At 38.9% G+C, this 25,687-nt stretch overlaps 1 protein-coding gene across 3 annotated transcripts in view; it reads left to right on the top strand.

Annotated features, from left to right (window-relative positions):
• The window catches only part of pnpla6 (patatin-like phospholipase domain containing 6), a 30,857-nt gene that overhangs the window by 4,279 nt on the left and 891 nt on the right, over positions 1–25,687 (top strand). Inside the window, exons 2-36 of one of the 3 annotated variants that reach the window (XM_014336479.2) lie at positions 514–602; positions 3,127–3,180; positions 3,583–3,670; positions 3,781–3,863; positions 4,002–4,093; positions 4,215–4,355; positions 4,737–4,896; positions 5,371–5,451; positions 7,227–7,355; positions 7,535–7,615; positions 8,038–8,161; positions 8,748–8,816; positions 9,294–9,394; positions 9,748–9,927; positions 10,408–10,485; positions 10,667–10,872; positions 11,663–11,794; positions 11,957–12,080; positions 12,314–12,427; positions 12,530–12,605; positions 13,132–13,281; positions 13,438–13,501; positions 13,791–13,959; positions 14,045–14,227; positions 15,017–15,135; positions 15,404–15,560; positions 15,683–15,799; positions 15,908–15,977; positions 20,748–20,864; positions 22,579–22,727; positions 23,065–23,217; positions 23,742–23,858; positions 23,985–24,072; positions 24,355–24,500; positions 24,846–25,687. The exon at positions 24,846–25,687 is cut by the window's right edge and continues 891 nt beyond it. In XM_014336479.2, the coding sequence (XP_014191965.1) occupies positions 555–602; positions 3,127–3,180; positions 3,583–3,670; positions 3,781–3,863; positions 4,002–4,093; positions 4,215–4,355; positions 4,737–4,896; positions 5,371–5,451; positions 7,227–7,355; positions 7,535–7,615; positions 8,038–8,161; positions 8,748–8,816; positions 9,294–9,394; positions 9,748–9,927; positions 10,408–10,485; positions 10,667–10,872; positions 11,663–11,794; positions 11,957–12,080; positions 12,314–12,427; positions 12,530–12,605; positions 13,132–13,281; positions 13,438–13,501; positions 13,791–13,959; positions 14,045–14,227; positions 15,017–15,135; positions 15,404–15,560; positions 15,683–15,799; positions 15,908–15,977; positions 20,748–20,864; positions 22,579–22,727; positions 23,065–23,217; positions 23,742–23,858; positions 23,985–24,072; positions 24,355–24,500; positions 24,846–24,920 (4,035 nt within the window). In that variant the 5' untranslated portion in view covers positions 514–554 and the 3' untranslated portion in view covers positions 24,921–25,687. Of the gene's footprint in view, positions 1–513; positions 603–3,126; positions 3,181–3,582; positions 3,671–3,780; positions 3,864–4,001; positions 4,094–4,214; positions 4,356–4,736; positions 4,897–5,370; positions 5,452–7,226; positions 7,356–7,534; positions 7,616–8,037; positions 8,174–8,747; positions 8,817–9,293; positions 9,395–9,747; positions 9,928–10,407; positions 10,486–10,666; positions 10,873–11,662; positions 11,795–11,956; positions 12,081–12,313; positions 12,428–12,529; positions 12,606–13,131; positions 13,282–13,437; positions 13,502–13,790; positions 13,960–14,044; positions 14,228–15,016; positions 15,136–15,403; positions 15,561–15,682; positions 15,800–15,907; positions 15,978–18,912; positions 19,030–20,747; positions 20,865–22,578; positions 22,728–23,064; positions 23,218–23,741; positions 23,859–23,984; positions 24,073–24,354; positions 24,501–24,845 lie in introns of all 3 variants that reach the window. The other 2 variants (XM_005931291.2, XM_005931292.2) reach the window with 2 other exon arrangements.

Below are 25,687 nucleotides of genomic sequence, written 5' to 3'. Positions count from 1 at the left end.
CTTTTCTTCTGTGCAGTTGAAGCGATTTTTGAAGAATAGATACAGTTAGACAGCTAATCCAGAAACTTTAGTTAGGGACTGAGAAATGTTCTTCTCTTATGCAACTGTGTGTGCTAACAACTTCTTTGTCTTTGAACTACATTTGCTCGTTCTGCCCCACTATTTTTTTTCCTGCAGCTGTGAACTATTTAATTTGTTTGTGTGGATGCACGTCCATAGTAACACTCATACTCCTGGTAGTACAAACTGTGGTTTTCTCACTCAGCTGGGCAGCATAGACTACCAAACTGTAACATGTCAAAGAACGGTTTATGTTGACTTTCAACAAGTTACTTTGCTTTGCTAAACATGTTGGCTCAAGATATGTTTGACTTGTGTTAACAGGAAAAATCACAGTAAGCAGCTAAATAGAATTTGCCTCTCCATAATTTGAAAGTATGTACCTGTGTTTTTCATACCGTGCCATGTCAAAATAGCTTTTTGTTGAGTATGCATATCTATCTTTGTTCTCAGTGGCTGTTGATGGACCATCTCTATGAAGAAACAGGGTTACAATGGGACAGAGTACCTCCGAACAAGAGGGTGAAGGTCACAGCCAAGAGGTTGGTTTTGACTACAGTATTTATTTGTATACGTGTCCTTGCTCCAGCGGATGGGCAGTCTTTCACAATCCTAATGTGGAAACAGGCTTCAAGGTTATTAACATAAGCCACAGCAACCTGCCAGTAGAAAACGATGTGCTGGTGACTTGTATTAGCACATAACTTTGTGCTTACAAAAATATGAAAAGCTGACTTGTAGGTTTTAGAAAGAGACCTTGAAACAAGTGTCCATTTAAAACTTCTCAGCTAGTGCAGAATTTGAGCTTTCATTTTAAACAAAGTTAGCTTGAGAGTGTGTAGACTACGTTTACATCACTAGAGCCATCTGCTTGTCCACCACTAATATGTCTCGTTGGTTAGCCATCACCAGTTTGTCTGTCTGTAGCTTGGTCATTTTTGACCACCCTAATGGTGCACAATTTGAGCTTTCATTTGAAACAAAGTTAGCTTTAGAGTGTGTAGACTAAGCTGAATATGGTTTTTCATGCATGCACAGTGACAGATTTGTCCTAGTTGTCATTTTGAGACAAATGCACATGCATGTACACTTTCCACACTCAACTCACTGATTTCTGAACTATATTTTGAACTCTTATTCTAAGTCTGCAGGTGTAGTGCATTTCCATGTGCACATGCTGTCCATGCACTTACCGTCTCTAATTTCCACTATCAGTGAGTGTCAAGTGACGTGTCCAGCTTAAGACATTTACTGCTTAATAACCCTGAGCTAAACATACGGTAATCAATAATGACTGATAACGGACATGCAGTCTTACTGTCTGGCTGTCAGACAGCACCTATTACTCTTACTCTTGCAATATGGTATCTGATGGATTGTTAGTGACACACACACATAAAGACACATAAAGAAGCTTGTCTTGGCCACAAGATCTTTGCACTCTTTTCAAAGTCTTTGAACTGACAGTCTTTATTTCAAAAGTAAGTGCTGAGTTTGATATTACTTAATTTAAGTAATAAAGATTTCCTTAGTTGAAAGAAAAGCCAAAATATATTGCCTGTGAGCCCAATAATTTTATATATGAAATCCTGAGTCTATTAATAGTATCCAAAACTGTGAAACTCTGTGTGGTAATCAGTTTGTAACTATGTGAAACATGGTAAGGGCAAAGTGTGAAGAGGATCAGATGAGTTGCTGCGTTCTCATCTCCTTTGACTGTTGTTTCATGTGCATTAGGCAGTCCTTCCTCAAGGACAAATTCCGCATTCTCACATTCCAGTGCACTTCAGAACTGAAGCCTGCAGGCCCGGGCTTCATACTAGGAGATGATTTAAAAAAAAAAAAAAAATTTAAAATCCCATCTCGCCACTTGGTTATGATGTTCCACGTATGCCCTACCTGCTAGCATTTTGCACCCTGCTGTTATATGCTGGATTGTCAGGGGCATCTTTACACAGCTTGCACCTGTTGTCTTACCTGGTGGGATAGACCCCAGCTTTTATGGATCTTGTCCTGAGAGCTTGTTCCTGTGCTGCCATGATTAGTGCCTCCATGCTGTCTTTCAGTCCAGCTCTGTCTAGCCACTGGTAGGATTGCTGGATGCCAGCTGCTTCATCTATTTGCCGGTGGCATATACTGTCCAGGGGCCGGTCCTTCCATCATGGTTCTTGTCCTTGCTCCTCTTCTTTCTTGTGTTTCTGCTGACTGAGGTATTTACTAAGCAGGCAGTCATCATGGATGTTTGTTGTCTCATCCTGGACAGTGGTTCTGAAGCTCACTAGTCCCCAGCCTTTTTTTTTTTGCATAGCATAAACTCTCAGGGTGCTGGATTTGGGGTGAAACCCTCCATGCATACTAACGAGCTTCCTTATCTTGATGTCCATGGCTTCTGTCTCCTCTTTTGGCCAGCTTAGTATCCTAGCAGGATATCTAATCTCTAGCAGGATGTAGGTGTTGATTGCCTGGATCTTCTTCTTCCCATTCAGCTGACTCCTCCGGACCTGCCTTACTCTCTGCAGGTATTTTTTAGTTGTGGTTTTCCTACCATCCTTCTCATGGCTTCCATTTGCCTGTGGGTATGCAGTTTGATGTCATCAATGTAGGTGAGGAGGAGGTGGCTTACAATTCCCCTGTTCCATAGTCGGTATCCATATCCCCCATTAGTTCCCGAGGAAGACTCTTGGGAACCTGTTGATCTTGTACAGCTCTAGGTTTCCAGGATCCAGTTGTGGGGCATTGAGTCATAGGCCTTCTTGTAGTCAATCCAGGTGGTCCACAGGTTGGTCAGTCTGGTCTTGCAATCGCAAGCAACTGTTCTTTCTACCAGTAGCTGGTGTTTCGCCCCTGTGGTATTCTTGCCAATTCTTTTCTGTGCCCCTCTCATATATTTAGCCACATGCCTGTTCATATTAGCCACTATGATGCCTAAAAGGAGCTTCCATGTGGTACTGAGGCAGGTTATTGGCCGGTAGTTGGTTGGGACCAATACCTAAAACATTTTTTATTTTGTTTTGTTTTTCATTTTCTGATTGACTGTACTGTTTGTGTCTTCTCTTGTTACATTAGGACGGGTTTGATAACATCAAGACTTTTGTGGAGGAGGAACTACAAACAAGCATGGTGAGCATCCAGTTTGATTTCATGTCTTAGTAAGTCTCATTCAACAGCCAATTTGTCACACAGGTAAGGGAACTGTAGATTTATACACTTGGAAATAAATTGGAAAACTAACAGAAACTACCTAATACATCTCAAGTAGGTGTAACCATGTTTACTGCTGGTAATATATGTACCTTGATGACAATGAACAAATAATTAAAAACTGAAAATAAAATTATTTGTTTTTAATGGCCTCAACTTAGTTTTTTTTTTTTCTTTTTAGAAAACACAAATACTTTAACTAAAATATTACTTGGGTAATATCTTTAATATTAAAATATCCAAGTAAATAAATGCTTTACTGTTGTAAATACTATAATGTATACCACTGACGTTCTCCCTCTTTGGTTCCTCTTTATTCAGATGGTGGGGATGGTAATTGGTGCAGGTATCGCCATAGTCCTCATCGCCATCCTGATCTTCTTCATCTTGCGGAGGATCAAGCTTCGAAGTCAGTAGTTGCTGAAATGCATTTCTCATTGTACATCTAAAACGCATAAGGATAGTCATGAAGTCAGTAGTGTGTATACCTGTGGTAATGTCATTTATTATGTTTAACAGACTTAGAAGCTCAGGAGGCTCCCAAATACCGCTTCCGCAAGAGAGACAAAGTGATGTTCTATGGGCGAAAGATCATGCGTAAAGTGAGTCAGGCTGTATAAAAGCTCTAGCTGGCTCTCACACACAGAAACACGTCATTCTCGTAGTGTTTCAGTGTATAGTACTTTTTTTTTGTTTTTTTAAGGAAAGAGTAATATTTAAACAAAACTATGTTTCATCAGGTCTCCCAGTCTACCTCGTCCCTTGTGGGTACATCCTCTTCTTCACGGCCACGCCTAAAGAAGAAGCAGAAGATGCTCAACATTGCCAAAAAGTACATCTGAATGCTAACTTTCATCAAGCATACGCTATTTTGATTGTACTAACATTCTTTATGTGGCAGTTGCTTTCCTCTTATTTCCTTCTTATTATCTTCCTGCATGTGACTTGTGTAGGATCCTGCGCTTTAAAAAGGAGGTTCCCATCCTTCAGGCTAAGGAGCCCCCTCCCTCAGTGCTGGAGGCAGACCTCACTGAATTTGATGTGGCCAATTCCCACCTCCCCTCTGAGGTGCTCTACATGCTTAAAAATGTCCGGTAGGTTTAATGTCTGTGTGATTGTGTTCTGTAGTCCAGAGTACATAGATCCAGGTGCTTGGTCCTCCCTAAGCACAGTTTTGCTCATAGGGGGTTGCTTAATTTGATTTGTTGGGGTTTTCTCAAGAATACTGTAGGATCTTTACATTACTATAAAAAGTGCCTTGTACCTGCTGTTATTGAACCATCAACTGATAAATTCTCGTGTCATATACTGTATTATAATATTTAATTCACCTCTGCATATTTTTTATAATATATAAATCCACAACTAAGCAGAAAGACCATTTTAATTGCCCTTTGTACAAACCAAGTGTTTGCAGCTGTTTGCAATGAGTGTAATTCCTAACCCCCAAGCTTCCCTTTTGTCCTTTCATACAGGGTGCTGGGTCACTTTGAGAAGCCACTCTTCTTGGAGTTGTGCAAACACATGGTGTTTTTGCAGTTCCAACAAGGGGAGTATGTCTTCAGGCCAGGTCAGCCCGACAGCAGCATCTATGTTGTTCAGGATGGAAAACTAGAATTGTGCCTTACTGGAACGGTATGCAGGCTCCGTGTCCCTTTAATCATGCTTACCTCTGAATTTTATGCAATGAACTGTTGTTTTTAATTATGACTATAGTTTATTGTATGTTTTGTAAGTTTGCACAAATACTTTGTGCAAACTTATGCAAGCAGCAAAGTGGTTTACCAAGGTGCTTACCCACAAGAACACTGGCTTTAAAAAAAATTGTAGCTAATCATGTCTCCTTTAGCCAGTGTTAGTGTTTGGATATATTTACCTTTTAAATGGGAAGAAAAAAAGAAAGAAAAAAAGGATATATTTACCAAGTTTTAAGTCCTGAGGGAGATGTTAGTGCAGGCTTTATCTATATTGATACTTGATTGTGTACATCTATATGTATATTGATTGTGTGAATCTTTATGTACACACTCAAGCTGAACTTGAGTATAAGTTCTTAGAAAACAACTTAATTGTTTACATAGATATGAATGCGTTACTCCTGTCTTCCAGGATGGCAAAGAAAATGTGGTGAAAGAGGTTTACCCAGGAGACAGTGTGCATAGCCTCCTGAGCATTCTGGATGTCATCACAGTAGGTCACACCTATTTCTTACCGCACATAAAGGCTTTGTGCCACACCTACTTATACAGACCCTGCCAGTTCTCATAACAGTCATTTACACAGCGCTAAATAAGATAACATGACTTTGTGTCATTGTGTTGGCCCACACCTACATACTACAGCACATTCACCTGCTGACTCAGTTAACCGTTTCACACTGGATGACACAACACTCTAAAGTAATTATTTGGTTTAAACCCAGCATTCATTTCTTTTCTTTTCTTTTTTTTTTTTCATTTCTGAATTTCATTTCATTTCACTTATTTATTTAATTCACACTTGGTACAACAGTTTCCACAGTTAGTTCTTTCAGACAAACTAACCACACTTTCTATCAGTAAAGCACTGCAACCATGTGTGAAAAGGAGCAGGAAGAAGAAAATGTTCTTATTAAACCCTGCCCCCATCTACAATCCAACTTATATTGCAAGTGGGCACCAAAAAGCAAGGAACAAACTAACATTTATCTCCGGTCCTAACGCAAACCAAACAGATCGGAATATACCACTCCACATAGTAACAAGGAGAAAAGATAAGTAAATAAAATAAAATGATGCAAAAAATAATGGATCCTTTTTCAGTTAACTCCAATTTCATTCACGTTCTTCATATTGAGTTATCGTTTTAGACATGTAACACTTTTTAAAACAATGTAAATTTATACAATTCTTTAAATTATAATGAAGAGAGTTCCACAGTCGTATACCCCTAACCGTTGGACTCATTAATCTTTGTGTAGTCCTAGCTAGCTGATGCTTAAAATAAAATTTCCTTCTGCTGTCTTCTCCCCCCGAACACATTAAAAATAATCTTTGAAACTTAAAAGGCAAAATATTATTTTTAGCCTTAAACATAATTAATAGTGTTCGTAATTTCACTAAATCTCCTAATTTTAATAATTTCAATTTTATAAATAATTTATTTGTATGTTCTCTAACGTTATGAATCATTCGTATCACTTTCTTCTGTAATACGTTTAGAGGTTTTATAGTATTCTCATATGTATTCCCCCAAACTTCCACACAGTAACTAAAGTATGAGAAAAACAATGAAAAATATAAAATGCGCATTGTTTTGTAGTCTAATAAATCTCTTATATTTCCCAAAATATAAATGTTTTTAACCATCTTCTTTCTAATATACTCAATATGTGATTTCCACGTCAAATTTTCATCTACTATTACACCCAAAAAGCGAAATTCAGTAACTTTTTCAATCAATTCTCCATTAATGGACATAATGACTTCATCCTCCTTTACACGATTGCCAAATATCATGAAGTTCGTTTTTGTCAGATTCAAAGATAATTTATTTACATCAAACCATTTTTTCCAATCTTAACATCTCATAAATCATAATTTCAACCAAATCTTTCACATTCTCTCCTGAGCAATAAAAATTTGTGTCATCTGCAAATAAAATAAAATTTAACCTTTTTGATACATCACAGATATCATTAATATATAAATTAAAAAGTTTAGGTCCCAAAATAGAACCTTGAGGAACACCACATACAATCTTCAATCTTTCAGAGGTATTGCCGAGATAATATACATATTGCGACCTATTTTCTAAATAACTCCTTAACCAATTCAATCTGTGTTGATTGAAATTAAGTAATGTTTTGGGGTCATTCCATATAAAAACAAATAAACTGCTAATTAGAAACATCCCACCTGTAGAGCTTCTGTAAGTACAGATAGACTGAGAAAATGTTAAGTATTCTTTTGGATATTTGTGTGCAGGGCCACCAGAAGCCTTATAGAACAGTGTCAGCTCGGGCTGCAGAGGTTTCCACTGTTCTCCGTTTGCCTGTAGAAGCCTTCCTGTCTATATTTGAGAAATATCCCGAGAGTCTAGTGCGAGTAGTACAGGTGAGTTGTATAATGATTATTATTCCTCAGTGTTTGTGGGTTTTTTTGTAGATGTGCTTAAAATTAGAGTCGTATTTATGGATTCGTTTTCCACACACTGTATTTCTGGCTTGACGTCTGTAAACTAATTGTTTTCCTTTCATGCTTGAAATGACTAGCTTTCTGTTGTGCCATTTCAGATTATCATGGTTCGTCTCCAAAGAGTAACAGTGCTAGCCCTGCACAACTATCTGGGGCTGACCAATGAGCTCTTCAGTCATGTGAGTTCATCTTATCAAGGCACCAGTTTGAAAGAAAGTCTTAAACTGATTAATTGCCTTAAAAAACCCCAATTATATTCATCAAAGAGTTAAGAATGGTGTTAGTCCTGAGATCAAATGTAAGCCAATATAAATATTTAAGACGAGGAGTAATGTGTGTTTGCCCATTCAAATGCTTTTAAATAGTCCACAGAATTCCTGTAATATGATAGTTATCACTCAACCAGTAAAGTTACCGGTAACATAGATTCACAAGTGCTGTAACCCTTGTGACCTGGACCTCATAGTCCTCATACACATCCTGCTGTTATCATGATTTCAGTGCGTAAATACTAATATCATACTGTACTTTCCACCTTGTGAACACACACTCAAATTAATCATCTACCTCACTCTCATCCATACATTACTTGTTTTTACAGGAAATGCATCCCTCACGTCTGCCACCGCAGTCACCCCACCCTACTCGCACCAGTCCTGTACGCCATGGCAAACGCTTTGGCAGCCTGACGGTACCTGAGGAGCACCGAGAAGCAGCCGTTAAAGGTGAAACTCCAGGTAGGGTGTCAGCATACAGATTAAGTAACTCACAGTGTTAGAGAAGCTGAATCTTAGTTGAGGTGTACAGAGTTGCTTTAAAGCTTCATATGCAGGGTTTGTATGGGTGGCTGAAATCCTTGAAAATTCATAAATTTTAATATTGCCTTTTCAAGGTACGAAAAGTGCTTGAATTTCAGATGTGGTGCTTAAACGTGCTTGAAACTGTATTTCATTCACCACAAATAACTATCTGACCGAATAGTTTTCTTATCAGATAGAGAAATAAAAGGAGTCGCAAAGTAAAATTTCCCTGCCTGGGCTGCCTCGCACCTCTGCATGTCAGTCTGTTTCAATGTGTGACCCCGCCCCTACATTTTACCTCTTACTGAGGTGATGCAAAGTGAAACATAAATTGTTTGGTTTTTTTTGGCTATGTGCTGGAAAAGCTTGAAAATGGACCTTGAAAGTGCTTAAAAGTGCTTGAATTTGACCCCGAAAAATGCGTATGAACCCTGCATATGTCTTCTCCGGTGCTATCTTTGCTTTGGGGTGACTTAGAAATGCTTTAAATCGTATTTATTTTTCACAACAGGAGAACAAGGGAAGGATGGAACAGTGCCAACTCTTAGCAGGACAATCTCAATGCCTGTAGACATTGCTGGTGAGGGATCTTTCTCTTGTACTGACAGATTATATTGTCTTACTGTTCTTTAGTTTTGCTGAAAGTCAGACACTTTCTTCCAGTGCAGTGTGATATTTTAAACATGTTTTAATGTAGAATGATTACTGAGAAGCCAGCAGAGAATGGGTAGCCGAAGTGTTACACTGATACCACAAACCGTTCAGCTCATCCATCTACAATATGCTATGCACACCTAATGTATACTGCTCATATTAAAAAGTTTGCCTATTGCCCACTTTAACATATATGACCAGTTGTTAATGTTACTGTTTTAGAAACACTTGTATTTGTAAGAAATGTATTTTAACAGTGCAGGTAAATAAGCAGGCAAAACCTTTTAAAAAAATGACAATATATTTTGCCTTTTGCTTGCGCCATCACATTTTCATTTGTTCTTTTTAAACATAGATCAACCTAAGAATAATTAAACCACTTAAATGTTGACCTTTTAAACAGGTGTACAGAAAAGTCTAAGATCAGACTTTGACATGGCGTATGAAAGAGGACGGATTTCTGTCTCGGCAGAGGAAAGCAACACTCCACCCACTTATACTCGGGTCAGTACACTGCAGACTCTCAGGACAAAAATGAGAAAAGATATAAACCCTCCTTATATGTATACATTACATTGGTTAATTACTTAAAGAAAACAGAAGTATTTTAGAATGGAGAATAGTATAGGCCACAGTTAATGAATAACAAAGAAGTAATTTAGTATATGATTCATAAGCCAAAAATATTTAAAGATAAGCTAAATATAAGATATTTGAGAAAGTGTGGAAAAAGAGTAGTGCTGCATCTCTGATAACGTTTTTTAGAATTAGAATTCCTGATTTAACAGCAGGAACACCTATTATAAATTGGCAAAGTATGCATATTACATTATGATTATTCTATTACATTATTACAGTCCATATCACAGGAACAGCGTGAGAGGAAGGTGACAGTAGATGAAGTTCCTTCAGGAATCTATCTGTATCCAGAGGAAGAGCCAGTTGTGGACAACATTTTTACACCCGTGTCAAATCGATCCAGTGCCGCTCTCTTTGAGGAAGGTCAGAAGGAGGTCCTGAAGCTTATGAGGATTGAGGTTCGTTTTACTTTTTTTGATTGTTCAAGGATAGTATTTTGCTGTTGTTCTTTGCCGGTTTAAACTCCTACAGGCTGTGATCATAATACGACGAACAATTTGTTTTGACAAATAATGCAAGCAAATAGGTTTCCTTATGATTGACTGTTGCTTTAGAAAAAGAAAAAGTTACTGAGTCTGTGATGACAAAAAATAAACGCAAGAGTTCAGTGGTGCTTTAGGGGGTTGTGTAATTCACTTGATGCAATCTGTGCCTCTGTGCAGGTGTTGCTACATTTAAACTTTTAAAATAAATTTGTGTAACTAGATCAAAGTGTGAGTGAAGAAATAAATCATTGCCTGCAGCACGATCTTCCTCCGAGGCTCAACAAAGTGGAGTAAAAGCATTTCATCCACTGTCTTTTTCCACTTAGCTTTATTGTTTGTCACTGCTCAATAAATTTTTGATTTTTGCTTTGCTTTCTGCCTTTTGTTATGCAGGACCCATCTCTGTTAAACAGCAGAGTGACTCTGCACCATGCAAAAGCAGGAGCTGTGTTAGCAAGACAGGGAGACCAGGTATTTTACACATTCTGAAACCCTACGACCTTTTGAAAACTTACAAATTACTCTTTTAATTGCATTAATAAAGCAGAAATAGATTAGATGTAGTAAAGAAAGAAAGTACATTACTGCAGCAGTAAAAGTTATTTTTGTCTTTGTATTTCTTTTTTCCTCCGTCCTATTTTCACTTCAAAAGGACGTGAGTTTGCACTTTGTCCTGTCTGGTTGTCTGCACGTCTACCAGCGGATGATCGGCAAGCAGGAGGATGTCTGTCTGTTTGTCACCCATCCGGGAGAGATGGTGGGCCAGCTTGCTGTACTCACTGGAGAACCCCTTATATTTACCATCAAGGCTGTACGAGACTGTACTTATTTGAAGATCTCAAAGTCTGAATTCTATGAGTGAGTCTTACGGCTTTAGTGCGGATAAACTTTTAAGTGCAAGAGATGCAAATAACTTTAGGTCACTTTCACTTATATTTAAGGTTATTCTAAATTACATTTTAAAAAATAAATTAACCTCCTAAGACCTGAACTCTTTCATGGCATGCATTTTTAATTTCTCTTTGCTATTTGGCTTTTTAGTGTTCGATAGAAAACTATTAAGTCACAATTGAGTAATAATGTGCAAAACTCTTTATTTGGTGTCTGAACACAGCAGCAAAACACAAAAGCAAAATGAGAAACAACAATTGTGCCTCTTTGAGCAATACAGCCCGTTTGAAAGCCATTTGAAAGAGCAAAATTTAGTATTGTGGTCTAGACAACCCAAAATGTGATGTCCCCATATGCAGATGTCAGGTCCCAGGAGGTTAATTTAAAAACGACATTTTTGTAAACCATCTGAAACAAATAAAAACTAATTAAAATACAATAAAAATATGGGAGAAATACCCTTAGTTTTAGCATCTGTTAATTTTATATTGAGTTAAAAACAAAAACAAAAACAAACATGCATACACATTTACACAAAGCTTGTATCACCTGAATAAATAAGAAAAAGCCAGCTTGTGAAATTCATACATACATCCAGAGAATATGAAAGCTTAAAATATAAAAAAGTAAACTTTTAGTATTATTTTCTAAAGTAATCTCCCAGTTTTGAGTTATCTCTCTCTACTTCTGACCATATTCCAGTGTGAATTATTCAGTATTTGTTCTCACTCTTTCTGTTATATGCTTCCCCCTGCAGGATCATGAGGGAGCAGCCCAGCGTGGTGCTGAGTGCAGCCCACACAGTTGCAATCCGGATGTCTCCTTTTGTCAGGCAGATGGACTTTGCCATTGATTGGATGGCTGTAGAAGCTGGCAGAGCCCTCTACAGGTACTCTGCTCCCGTCTTTACTTAGACAAAGAAATGAAAACAATCTTTGCATCTATGTGAAAACAATACTTGGTCATCCTGTTACATTTCTTATTATTCAGTCATAATTATAACGGTAAATGTAAAATATGCTTTTTTTTTCTGTAATCTACGCATCAACAGACAGGATGACAAGTCAGACTGCACCTACATTGTTCTGAATGGACGTCTGCGTTCAGTCATCCGCAAGGCGAACGGCAAGAAAGAACTGGTGGGGGAATACGGTAGAGGAGAACTCATTGGAGTGGTGAGAACAAGGCATTTTTGTCTCATCCTACCCATGTGTGAATAGATACTAGTTAGTAAAATAAGCTCAAAACTATTAAATTAAAAACAGCTGTGGTCCTGCGCTAGGATTGGGACTAGAGCAGTGTGCTGCATTTTTCCACATCTGGAAAATTTCGATTAGATTTCTTCTCATTTCTTTTTTTTTTTTTTAAGTTTTAAGTGAGGGACTAATCCAATCTAACTATGTATCAGGTGGAGGCGCTGACCAAACAGCCAAGAGCCACAACGGTCCATGCTGTGAGAGACACTGAGCTGGTTAAACTGCCCGAGGGAACCCTTAACAACATCAAGCGACGATATCCACAGGTCTGTGACTTTGTCCTTGAAGTACTATTAAGTGGCTTTTTATGTTATTAATGTACTATAATAACATAGTTTCTTTTCAATTTTCTCTACTGTTGTGTTTAGGTGGTGACAAGGTTGATCCACTTGTTGGGTCAGAAGATTCTGGGAAATCTGCAGCAGGGGCGTGGGCCATTCTCTGGTAAGTCCAGTAAATTGAGCAGAAGAAAAAAAAAAAAAAAAAAGATCAGGTGACCAGATTTAATGAAATGAGCATGCGCTAATGAGCAAGGTTGAGAACTAATGCAGAACCACATGAGACCATTATTCACTTTATTCAAAAATTAAATGGTATTCTAAATATTGCAGATGTTGCCGAGACATACACACATATACTACTGTTATTATTGCACGTCATCACTGGGACATGTGGTTGCACATACAGATTTAGTTTGTCATGCTAGTTTGATTAGTGTTGCTAAAGTTAGCAGTGTTATATTCTTTTCAGGGTAACGCCCCCCACGCCTGTGCAGGATGGCGTTATGCGTCACTCTGGTCATGTAGTTGAATGCTAATTTATCTTGACATAGTCTAGTTCATTTTGGCGATTCAAGTATTGACTAGTGAGGGCAGTAACACACACATGCGTGCTTCCTCACCAGCCAGCTGTGCTTTTACAGCCTTCAGTTTCTCATTCACTCCATTTGTTCACTGTTTCAATCTTTTAGGTTCAGCCCTCAGTCTTCCCAGCATGACAACAAGTGCTGATGTCACCAACCCAGCAAGCAACCTCTCCACTGTCGCAGTGCTGCCTGTTTGTGATGAAGTGCCAATCAATGCATTCAACCTAGAGCTCAGCCATGCACTTAGTGCCATTGGTAAACCCACACATTTCAATTTTGTTCGTAAAAATCCTTTTTTTAGTGGGATTGCTTGACTTCTGTGTAGCTGTGTCTTTAAATTAAAGCAGGTCGACAAACAAACGCACAAGTTCTTTACTTTTTTGTGATATACAATTTGTTTGACTCTTGTAGGACCTACATTACTTTTAACCAGTGACATAATTAGAGAACGTCTGGGTGCTTCGGCTTTGGACAGGTCAGTCTGATAATCAAAGAATCTTGTCTGTATCACAAACCCTTTTTTCTTGTTGCTTGGGCTTTACTTGAAGCTATGCATTTAGTGTGTGTGTTATTTTTTCCTTACTTGTTTAGATGTTACTGAGTATTTTTGTAGAGACAGGCATTGCAAATAAGTGCTATAAATGCTGTAGGCGTGGTTCGTGTTGCATACCTATAATGTATTAAAATGTAAACAAATTACTTCTGCTACTTTTCATACCTCCAAGTCATTGTCTGTGTCTCTGCTTTTCTTCTCTATCCATCAGTATCCATGAGTATCGTCTCTCTGGCTGGCTGGCCCAGCAGGAGGACATCAATCGGATTGTCCTCTACCAGACAGACAACAGCATGACCCCATGGACACAGCGCTGCATCCGACAGGCTGACTGCATCCTCATTGTTGGTCTGGGGGACCAGGAACCTACACTAGGAGAAGTATGTGTGTGTGTGTGGGAAAAGAGCTGGGAAGAGAAGAAATCTAATGGCAACAGATAACTTTAACTGTCTCGTCTTCCTTCAGTTGGAGCAGATGCTGGAAAACACAGCAGTGCGAGCTTTGAAGCAGTTGGTCCTTTTGCACAGAGAAGATGGACCTGGACCTTCCAGGACAGTCGAGTGGCTCAACATGCGCAGCTGGTGCTCAGGGCATCTTCACCTCAAGTGTCCCCGGAGGGTCTTCTCCAGACGAGGTCCCAGCAAACTGGTACAGAGTCAATTTTTTATAGGATTTTTAGATGCTTTCAGTTTATTTACATTTAGGGGTGGACAGAATGGCAGAGATATCAGTACCATAATTTCTTGAAGGTACAATATTCTAGGAGAATATAAAAGCCTTGTTTTGAATATTGAGTATGCTAGATTGATATTAACTACAGTCCACATGGGTTTGAGCCTCACATTTTAACAGTAAACAATACACAGTTCTCTGCTTTTTGCTAATTAGGGCACGTGCACACACATTACCCTTTCACATCTGCAGCTTTTTGCATTGTTAAATACTAGCCAGACCTCCTGACTCCCTTGAAGAGTAATTTCTTTTTCTGGCACTCCAGTCACAAGACACACCATTAGGATAGCTCTCACACTAAAACTTTTTGTAACTCTGTTACAGCTGCCAGTATGCACTTCATGTTGGAAACATCATAGAAGGTTTAGTTGGCAAAGCACTCCCCTGTCACTTTGGGGAGGCCTCACTGTTTTTTTTCTGTTTTTTTTTTTATTTTGGGGGGGGGGGGGGGGGGGGGGGGGGGGGGGGGGGGGGGGGGGGGGGGGGGGGGGGGGTTGGTTTGTTGTTTTTGTTTTTTGCATCATTTCATTCATTAAAATGTTGCTTGAGTGTTGTTGTTTTTTTGTTGTTTTTAAAGCAACCTCATCCAGCCTTATTTACTGTTCAACATAACAGCAATTGTAATATTTTGATAATATTGTTACACAAAATAAAATGTAACCACTGTATTTATTTTTGTGTGTTTTTCTTCCTGTGCTCGTGCAGAGGGAGGTGTATGAGAAGGTATTTGAGAAAACGGCAGACAGACATAGTGACTTCTCTCGGCTGGCCCGAGTCCTCACCGGAAACAGCATTGCTCTCGTGCTTGGAGGTGGTGGTGCTAGGTGAGCAACGTCGATGAGACTTTCTGCACCAATAAAGTTCACAAACGTTCAGCAGTACTAAACTAATGTGCAGTTAATGTCTGTGTGGTAATGTATGGAAGGATTTCTAATGTGGAAACACTATGCTGTGCCTGTATACAGAGTAAAGCAGCATTAGGAAAATGTGTCTGTCTTTTAGTCTAAAAGCCATTTCAAATACTGATGTTGTAAATGTACTCGGCATCGTGCGTACTTGCTTGTTTTCAGACAAATTGTCTCCCTCTTACAGAGGCTGCTCTCATGTGGGTGTAATTAAAGCTATGGAGGAAGCAGGGATTCCTATTGACATAGTGGGTGGAACCTCAATTGGCTCTTTCATCGGTGCCCTTTATGCAGAAGAAAGGAGTGCTGTTAGAACAAAACAGAGAGCAAGAGAGTGGTCTAAGGTAGAGCACACACATCTAGGACTATCAACGCAATCATTTTTTTGGTCATATCTGATGACAATTTAGTTTTTCACAAAAATCTGACAAACATCACTAATTCCCTGCAATTCTTTGTTTAACAGGCAATGAATTCGGTGTTTAAAACAGTTCTGGATCTTACCTATCCCATCACCTCCATGTTCTCTGGCTCTGCCTTTAACACCAGCATCTATAAAGTGTTTCAGGACAAGCAAATAGAGGTGGGACTGTGGTACAAAATGTTTTTTCCCCATTGCAACAACCTTGCCATAAGACAAGAGGGTTTTGTTTTTTTCTATCATTAACTTTGAAATAAAATGTTTTCCCAGGACCTGTGGCTGCCGTACTTCAACGTCACCACTGACATCACGGCCTCAGCTATGCGTGTTCATCAGGATGGTAAGTGAGCGCTGTTCTAACCGCAGGGGTCGTTACCCCTGTAGCATTTTATTAGCTTAAAATTTAGTCGAGATTACTACAGTACGTTTGTATTTCACATTATGTTTACATGGAGTACATTTACTAAGATTTAAGAATAGTTCACATTCATTCATACATGTAAGTGGAAATGAACAGTTGCTTCTTTTTAAATTTAACCCAACTTAATCCATTTTTACTGCCCTGAATGACAGAAAACTAATGTGTGAAATTGGTTTCATATGTAATTAAATGGTTGCAGCAGTCAGTCAGAAATAATATGGTACAGTGATCAAAGCTCTTATCTAAGTGAATATACTGGCATGTTGTTCTACTCAGTCAAGTGTCACGAGGTACTAAAGGGATTATAATGTCTCGTATTCTCTAGATGGCAAATCTGTAAATGTTGTACGTTTAGACTTAAGCTGATGCCACAAACAAGCATTTAGCTGGCTAATGCATTATGAGAGTGGCAGGATTGCATGTTCTCAGAAGTCTCAGATGTAAGGTTGGAGGTGGATGTACACCAAACTAAACTGAACTGGTGTGTTTGCAATCTCCACATAGACAAATACTAATATGGTGGATATATGTGTAGGTGGCAAATTGTATATTTGATTAAGGGGGGAGGCTACAATGCTTCTCTGTACCTTCTCTCATATATAGGGCCATAATTTCCAGTAATGAGGTCAGTACATGTAAAAGTCATCCCTGTGAGCCACTTCTTCTTTTGAACTGTAAATTATGCAAAACTACTAGAATAGCATCCAAGGCGTGCATCTGGAAATGGGCAAAACAGAGGCCTGCTTTTACTGTGTCCACTACCCGTGGGAGGATACTTAAAGTTATTCTGAAAGCAGGTTTAAGTTCCTCATATCAAAAATATATGAGACAGGGAGAAATACTAGATTGGATAATTAAAAATGTTTGAATATGTGATTACAGTGCAGTTATCAAAGGAACATGTAGCCTTTCGTTTGCAAACCCATTTATTTGTTCCTACAAAAAACATGCCAGGTTCAACCTTGTTTGGAGTATGCCTCCATTAAAGTGTTAGAAAGAGATTTTGCTAAGTATGTACAAAAGAAAGGATGTATGTTTTGATGCTTGTCTGTGTATTTGCTGAGATGTGTGTTCTTTTTGACTTGCTTAAAAATGCACCATCACTAACAATAGCCAAAATGAATCTCTGCAATCTAAAACGACTGTGTGTGGAAAAAACAACCCTCAAATCCAGTTTACCATTTTCTGTGTAATGCTCGTTTCTAATATTCAGTCTTGTACATTAAATGAAGTTATTGTAGTCTTTGATGTAAAATCAGTGTTTTGAATTATTAACTGGCTGATTGCTGGATTTGAGGAGTTCATAAGCTTTCAGGTCTCAGTCCTGCAGCTAAGCACGCTGAATGCTTATGTTTGCATCTTGGCATGTGGATGAACTAACTGCTAGAGCTACGCCTTCTTACTTGGTTTCATTGTTTCCATCTTTTGCCTCTTATCATGTGCCTACTTAAATTTCATTCTTTCTTTCTTCCTCTCTCTTCTATATCTGAATTTTCCTTTCTTACTATCGCCATGTGCTAATATAAAAAACAAACAAACCTGTAGCTTTTTCATTGTTTAGTGTCAATCCAATTTATGTTTAAAACTCCCCGAATTCACTTCATATATAACTTTATGTCTGGTCTTTCTGAGCATGGAGAGACATTACAGATATGCTCATTTATAGTTTACAACAAAGACAAAATAACCTGTGTAGTCACTCACCTCAGAATACTGAATCTTCTCCCATGTCAACATGTAGGATCCAGAACACTTTAACTTACCATTTACCGCATTGCCTTTTAGTGGTTTCCATCCCATGTTGCATCCATCACTCCTTCATCTCCATTCTGTGCTTTCTTTGGTTTTGGGTTTTTTTGGTTTGCTTTTGTCCAGCATTTCTAGCTTGGTGCTATTGTGAATATGTCACTCTGAGTCACTGAAAGGAAATAATAACTGTCATTTTGATGGTTGTTGTAAGGCAGAGAGTTTGAATTACTTACTTTGGTTTTTATCCAGTGAGGAACACAGCCAAGGCACAAATTTAAGATGAATGAAGCTAAATAGAAATTGCAAATCTTTTACAGAAAAATTACCTAGGATTTTTTTCCCTTTTTATATTTTTTAGAAGCTTTAGTTGGAGGCCTAAGACTCTCTGTCTGTCTCTCTTTCCTTGTTTCTGTCTGTTCATCTCATGTCTCTTACAGTTATCCCTTGTCCTCTTGTCTTTATCGCACCTTGCTGGATGAACCAGTCATCTAACAGTGCTAATACTATTTCTCTGACATGCTTAATGAACACATCAGATAGCATCACTGTTCTTTATTTTCTTTTCAAATTTGTTCTCTGATACTTTGTTCTTTATCCTTCATTTTCTTTCATTTACATCACCACTGGCTTTTAATATTTATCCTAAAAATAAACTGTTCATGTCAGATCATATTCTGTTCCTTGAATTAAATTTTACTTCACAAATATTTTGATATCCTGTTAGTATTCTGAACAAAGCTCTGAGGTAACCTCTTTTCCCTCAAATAGTTACATTTAAAAGGTTATAGAGTACTCCTGCAGTTTAGCTCTCTATATAAAAGTTGGATCATATTAGAATTTGCAATATTTTCTTAAAATCACAGGCATATAAAAGTAATTTTGATGAGATTATACTCCCATTTCTCTTTTTAGCTACTTGCGGCTACTTACAGTTTCCTCACTATCTTGCAGGCATTTCTTTCTCCATGTTCCTCGCTCTCTCTCTCTCTTTATTCTTCTCCTTTCTTTCTTTTACTCTCCTTCATATTTCTTTTACCCCATCTGTGATGTGGAGTCTGGCCCATATTTGATGTGTTGCTCCTTCTCCATCTCCATTTCCTGACAGGTTGTGTCTGGCGCTATGTTAGAGCCAGCGCCTCCTACACCCCCTATTTACCTCCCCTGTGCGACCCCAAGGATGGCCACTTGCTTGTGGATGGTTGCTATGTTAACAATGTCCCAGGTCAGATTTTAAACACCCGCTCACCAAAACCTCCCCCCTCCCGCCTCCATCCCCAAATTGACAATCAACCACCCAGCTACCCTCCTCTTCTTTCGTCTCCCTCCCAAGTTCTCAATGTAACTAACCCCACCTTGACTTGGTGGATATTGGGAGCCCATGGTTTGGAAGGAAAGACTACATCCTACATATATCTTAAAGCCCAGATTGCATCATACCGTCTCTCCCATTGACTTTGTTATTCACACAGAGAACACGTTTTATCCATTTAGCTTAGTGTCACCTAAAAAAAAAAAAAAAATCACGAAACCCACTGAACTCCACTGTGTTTATTCAGTCTCAGGATTTCTCCATGCATGTTTGGATATCTGTCGGTCATAGAGAGCTGCATGATCATCAGGCTTCATCTGAACACATCTATTTGCTGAAACTCACACTTCTCCTATGACATTAAGGTTGAGGCATGTCTTCATGCACCACTGTACTTGGCTTTTTTTCTTTCTTCTTTGTCATTTTCAATTGAAGTCAACCTCAATTAATTTAGATGTTGGCAGATTTATTAGCTCGAGATCAAGCATAGAGAACAGACAGTATTCAGTGTTGAACTGACGAGATGGTGAACGGCTGCAATCTACATGAGATGTTGACATCACATGTAAATCACTGTGTGTTCCAATTCACCTAAATGTGTATGTCAAATGGACTGAAATGCAATTTGATTCCCTGCTTCTATTTTATTTCAGTCATCTCTGCCTACAGGAGCATGTTCAATCCCTCCTATCCAGCTGTTGTCCTCTCCCCTGGCTTTGCTTGCTTTTTTATGCATGCCAGTATGTTAGTTAAAGCCATCCCATCTATATATCTTTCATAAATATATATTGATGACAAATATCATTATTATTATTATTATTATTATTATTATTAGAAAATATGTGTTCTGGATCTTGCTGTTGCACATTGCACCTCCTATACACAGTCAACGAAGCCCTTAAAATGACAAACAATCAACAGGGATGAAAATCTGCAAGTGGTGTTTTTTCAGAAGTCACATTTCAGTAATGTAATTCTCTTCAAGCATTCACATATTCTCTATGCATAGTAGCACCCCTCACTTTTCTCTGTGGTGCTCCTTATCCTTCCAACCCATGCAGCACTTTGTCTGCTCCTGCCCTCTGCTGACACTGAGCTGTACTGCAGGACAGAGTAGGCTGGTTGCTTCCCTGTAATATTCACTCTGAAAAATCTCCAAACATTGTCACATCAACATCTACTACTGCTCCGTCCCTACACACAGTTGGCAATAGGAGTAAAATTGGATTCTACTGCTTTGGTTTATTCACTAACGTTGCAATAGGTCTGTAGATTTTGAGGAACTTATAAAGGAGGATCATATGCAGTGAAGCACTGTTTTTGGGACATAGTTTGGAGATGAAACAACCTTGATTCTCTGTGATGGTTGCCATTTACTTTTTTACCTTTTGCACAAGCCACACAGGATCTATGTGCAAGGTAATGAGGTTTGTAGTGGTTTACAGCAGAGTTTAAAGGTAGGCAGAACGACAGTCCTAGCCTTTGCAGGGATCGACTACCTTCTTTTGTCCGACCTCGCTCTGGTGTTTGGATTGCGGTCTGTGTCGACACTAATCTGAAACGTATAGCAAACATTATTGAGATGTTATCCCCCCCCTTCCTCCTCCCTCCTTCCCTCCTTGGTGTGCCAGGCTCACTGTGGCGCTATGTACGGGCGAGCATGACCCTCTCAGGGTACCTGCCGCCTCTCTGCGACCCCAAAGATGGCAACTTGCTAATGGATGGTGGCTACATCAACAACCTGCCAGGCAAGTATAGGTGGTAACCCCCTGCTCCCCACCTCACCCCACCCCGAACCAATCCAGTCCTTAATTTCTATCCAACTCCTGTCTCCCAGTGGAGGGGGAAGGTGGGATGGTGATGGGGGGATGCTTTGAATGGTGGTTTTTAGGTTAGCAATATTAAGAGGTTGTGTTTTTAAGTAAGTGGATGAATGCTTAATGTTAATGGAGGAAAGTCCTGTGGTATTGCTGAGCTTTCCCCATCTGAATATTAAGCCGGTTCAAATTTATATAATGAGAAAATTCAAATCAGTGGACTGAAAAGCCCAGATTAAAACAAACTATACTTTAGATCAATCGCTGAAGTAACCTGGTTTGCCAGATGGGGGAAGAAATGCAACATTTAAAGTTTATTTAAATTTTATATAAATACAAGGCTTTTTCTACAACTAGGAAATATTGCATTAAACAGTGGGGATGTATTTGTATGTGAAGCAGCCTGGTGTCAGATAGGGATAGAATTAAAAATGTTGGAGAGAAGTTTCTAGTAAATATACATTTGAAGAAATGGAAACAAATCCTCTTCTGACATCAAAACCGCCATGCATAAGACGCCAGTCTGCTTTGAGATTACATTCTGATTCTTCTCATGTTGAAACTGTTGTATGATTGGCAATAATATTTTTAACAGGCTTGCAGCAAAATCTTAATTGGTATTATAATCATACAAGTGTTCCACACATTTTCAAAATTAACTACTTCAGGCAAGTTTACATTAAAACAAACCCAAAAAAGCTGCCTGGTGAGGTTTCTGTTTAAGCTGTAAGAATAAAACGTAAGTTTTTTTTGTCACATGCTTTCAACAAGAGGAAAAATCAGTGGTGTGTGTTCAGACTCAGGGGAACAGCTTTTTTTTGTCTGCAGACTAGTAAATGGATGATCATTGCTTAAAAGCAACTGCACAGAGCCAAAGGTACATATTCCTGAAATGTTTGTGCGATGATGATGACAATTGAGATGCATACTACTTGGAGTTTTCATTTTGATGTGGCGGTGAAAATTCCCCTGAGTCTGGGTTGATGTATTTATAATAAAAAAGTATCCTCTGTACTGAAGAAACAGAACCATATTTCACAATGAGACTGGCCTATTGCAGTTTTCTGCTCTGCATTTAAATCATTTCTCATTGTGTCCCGGCTGATGCTTTGTGAAATATGGTGCTGCCTGAGCCCAAAAGATTGATCCAGTGGAAGGGAACTTTGTCAAATTAACATCCTGTGTTTGTTTGTTTCACTCTGCCTTCTGTGTAGGTGCTTTTAAAGTTGTTCTTGGGGTGCTGGATCAGTGTTTCAGGCTTGTGGGTTGTCTTCCACAGACTCAACACCACAAAAATGCCTACTATTGCAAAGCTCCTTTTAATAAGGGGATAAAAAAGGCCCTGTGCTATTTGGCCAGGAAATATGTATAGTTTACATATATACATCTCATTTAATTGGCTGTAAATTCTCTGAAGTGAGCTTACAACTTGTATGTCTTAAAAGTTTTGTGTTTTTGTGGTGTACGTCTGTTAGAACACTGAGCCTCTAAAAATGAAGGTTTCTGGAGGCAAACCTGAAACAAACTTATTAACACCGTATTTATTGTCTTATCATCTCTGCTGCCGGATTTTGTGACGCTATGGTCGTTCGTCTGCGTGATTGTGTGCTTGTGTGTGAAAAAACTGGTGTTAAACGTCTAACAGCGGACATTGCGAGGAACACGGGTGCCAGAACAGTTATTGCCATCGACGTGGGTAGTCAAGATGAGACTGACTTGTGTAACTATGGCGATTGCCTGTCGGGCTGGTGGTTGCTGTGGAAACGGATCAATCCCTGGGCAGAGAAAGTAAAGGTACTGGATGCAGGAGTTTTCCTGTCTTAGATTGGGCTAACATAAATGTCTTTTGTAACTGAGTAAGTGGAGTCCAACAATACTGGTTCCAAATGTTTCTATTTGGCTCGAGCTAAAACTTTCTTAGAGGGTGCCAAAATTTTTCTATGAAAGATTTTTCTGGGAAAAAGCCTTTTATGGGTTGGCAGTATGAGGCAGTGGTACCTTTTGAGTCCATCTGATCAATGTGTAGCATATCCAATTCTGCTATGGAATCAGCAGATTCATCTTTATTTATTTATTGTGAAATCTGGTAGTGTGTTGTCTGAATAAAGATCTATGATACTCCCTTCTGTAGGTGCCGGACATGGCAGAGATCCAGTCACGGTTGGCCTATGTGTCGTGCGTGCGACAGTTAGAAGTGGTTAAGAAGAGTGCCTACTGTGAGTACATCAGACCACCCATTGACCGCTTCAAGACCATGGACTTTGGCAAGTTTGATGAGATCTATGTGAGTTACTTACCCAGTATGGGGTTTTTAATTGCACAAAAATACACTTTATTTGTGTGAACCTGAAATCAGACTACTTCCAAAATGGGTGTAATCTCTTTGAAGGGTGAGAATCTGAAAAACAAGTACAGTTGTGTAAATCCCTAGTCTCATATTATGGATCAGCTTTAAAATTCGTGTGTCTATCATCTGATTATTTGGGCAAAAAAGGGAGAAGTACTACTTTGGTTTCTGTTTATACTGGAAAACAATGTGGGCTTCTTTGAAAATGGAATCGACAGCTAATTTTTTTAATGTTTTTTTTTAAGTAAAGCTACTAGCTTTAGATAGTATATTGCAATATAAGAAAAGCTATCACAGCTTTAATTAGTCAACTGTTGGTTTAACATCCCATAGTGCAAATATAAATGTTGATTATTACTCTAAATACACCACAGGATCCATCAGTGTTTCAGTCTGAATTTAAATCAGTTGCTCTGTTTCTAAACACTTACAGCTTTCATTTGAACTACTGTGTATTGCAGGATGTGGGCTTTCAGCACGGCAAGTTAGTGTTCACTGGCTGGGCTCGGGGTGACATCATCGAGAACATGCTGAAGGACCATCGTTCAGCCGACTACAACGACAGCAAGAGAACTGATGTGAGAAGGGCACATACGCACACTTAAACTATTAATCCTATCTTACACGGCTGCTGTAACTCGTGTCTTTAAAGGTGAACCTGCAAGTTCTATATGTAATACTAATAATAACATGTTGTCCATTAGTCCTACACGTGTCCAGGAGCTGACTTCACTGATCTTGCAGAGATTGTATCGAGGATAGAGCCAGTCCAAAGCTACCTTGCTGCAGAAGGTAAATAATTACTAATTCATTATTGTCTAGAAAGAGTTGCTCTTGATGTTTTGTTGGAATATATTTTCCTTCTGATGTAGAATAGTAAAGACAGAGCTTACAGCATTCTCCTTTGTGACAACGTACAATTCAATAAGTCTGATAAATAAGGAATTGTATCCTTGTCTCTTTTCTTGAATATAATAGGGGATGTTCCTGATATTTTATGAGTGCCACCTTAAATGGATGGGTCAGTCTCAATAATTTCTTTCTATAATATCTCCTCTAAATCTTTCTGATCAGCGGAGGAGTCGGACTGTCTGACAGAATATGAGGAAGATGGAATGGACACAGTAAGAGAGGAAGAAGGGGAGGAAGAGGAGGATGAAGCAGAGTACCCTGAAGACCACTCTCCTGGGGAGTGGGGACAGAATGGAGTTTTTCAGACGGTAACACTACAGTTTTAATTCTCTGAGCTCCAGCAACCATTCTTTGCTCCAATGAAACAATAATAACTCACCTCTTTAGATGAAAAGCTCTCCAGCAAATCTTCAGACCCTTAAATGCTTCAATGTTTATTACACTCCACATTACAAATAATACAATGAAACATACAGTCACCATACGCTTTATTATGTCAAACATGCTAGTACCAAGGTTCTGTAAACCTTCCTAAGACATTTTATGTTTGATATCTTGTGTTCAAGATGAGATTTTGTCAGGCGAGAAACGGAGGATCTCTTGGCATTAGATTTAAGTTGCACCAAATGGTTAAAACACTGTCTTCTCTACAGGATGAGGAGAAATCTGTGAGGCAACGTCGGAAACTTGCCAGTGACTCCAACACCTCTGAAGTCTCAGACTGCTGACAGTCGGCCACAAAGGAGTAGGAGGATAAGACTAAGGGTCCATAAATTTTCAGTGTTAGATGTGGGCGTCACACTCAGCCCTTGCATCTACTAAAAACTCAAAGTTTTCTTTCTGGAGCGTAGCCACTTATTGTCTAAACTGCTGAATCTTCTTTGCATCAAGTGACTTTCTCCTGATTATGCGGTTTAAGAACAGGCTTTGAAAATTTACCCCACCCAGAATCTGTCTCTTCAGACACGTCAACTTTACTGTAATTCCAACTGTAACAAAAACTGAGACTCTAAACTTCCATTTCAGCAACTGGAATCACCTGCATGTTCCTTCTGTTTCTCTAAATCTTTATGTACATCTTTAATGTCAGCACACCTTCTCTGCACTGTGTCATTGATGATTTGACATACATAGTCCTCAGTTCTGATGTGTGCTTGTTCAGATGAGTGTGTGTGGGTTACCTGTGTGTTGGAGTGACTGGTACTGATGTGTAAAGCTGTGAATTGTTGAAATGGTAACTGGGCACTAAAAAGAAAAGTAGGGAGCATAGACAGAGCTGTAATTACTAATAATGTAATTATGTTAAGCTTATCCTAGATACCATGTAGAAAGTCAGTTAGGGAATGCTACAGGAAGAATGGCAAATTGTTATCACCAAAGTGGAGTGGTTGAATGAGCAGAAATATTTGTGAATTAATGCAGTGGACAGGTTTCAAAAATACATTATTGAGATAAAGCTGGGTGGATGGGGAGCAATATGGAATATGGAGTGTGC

The sequence above is a fragment of the Haplochromis burtoni genome, unplaced genomic scaffold (assembly GCF_018398535.1).
Source record: "Haplochromis burtoni strain Fernald_Lab_line unplaced genomic scaffold, NCSU_Asbu1 Contig_140, whole genome shotgun sequence".
Taxonomy (NCBI): domain Eukaryota; kingdom Metazoa; phylum Chordata; class Actinopteri; order Cichliformes; family Cichlidae; genus Haplochromis; species Haplochromis burtoni.
This window is presented reverse-complemented; position numbering and strand designations above follow the sequence as displayed.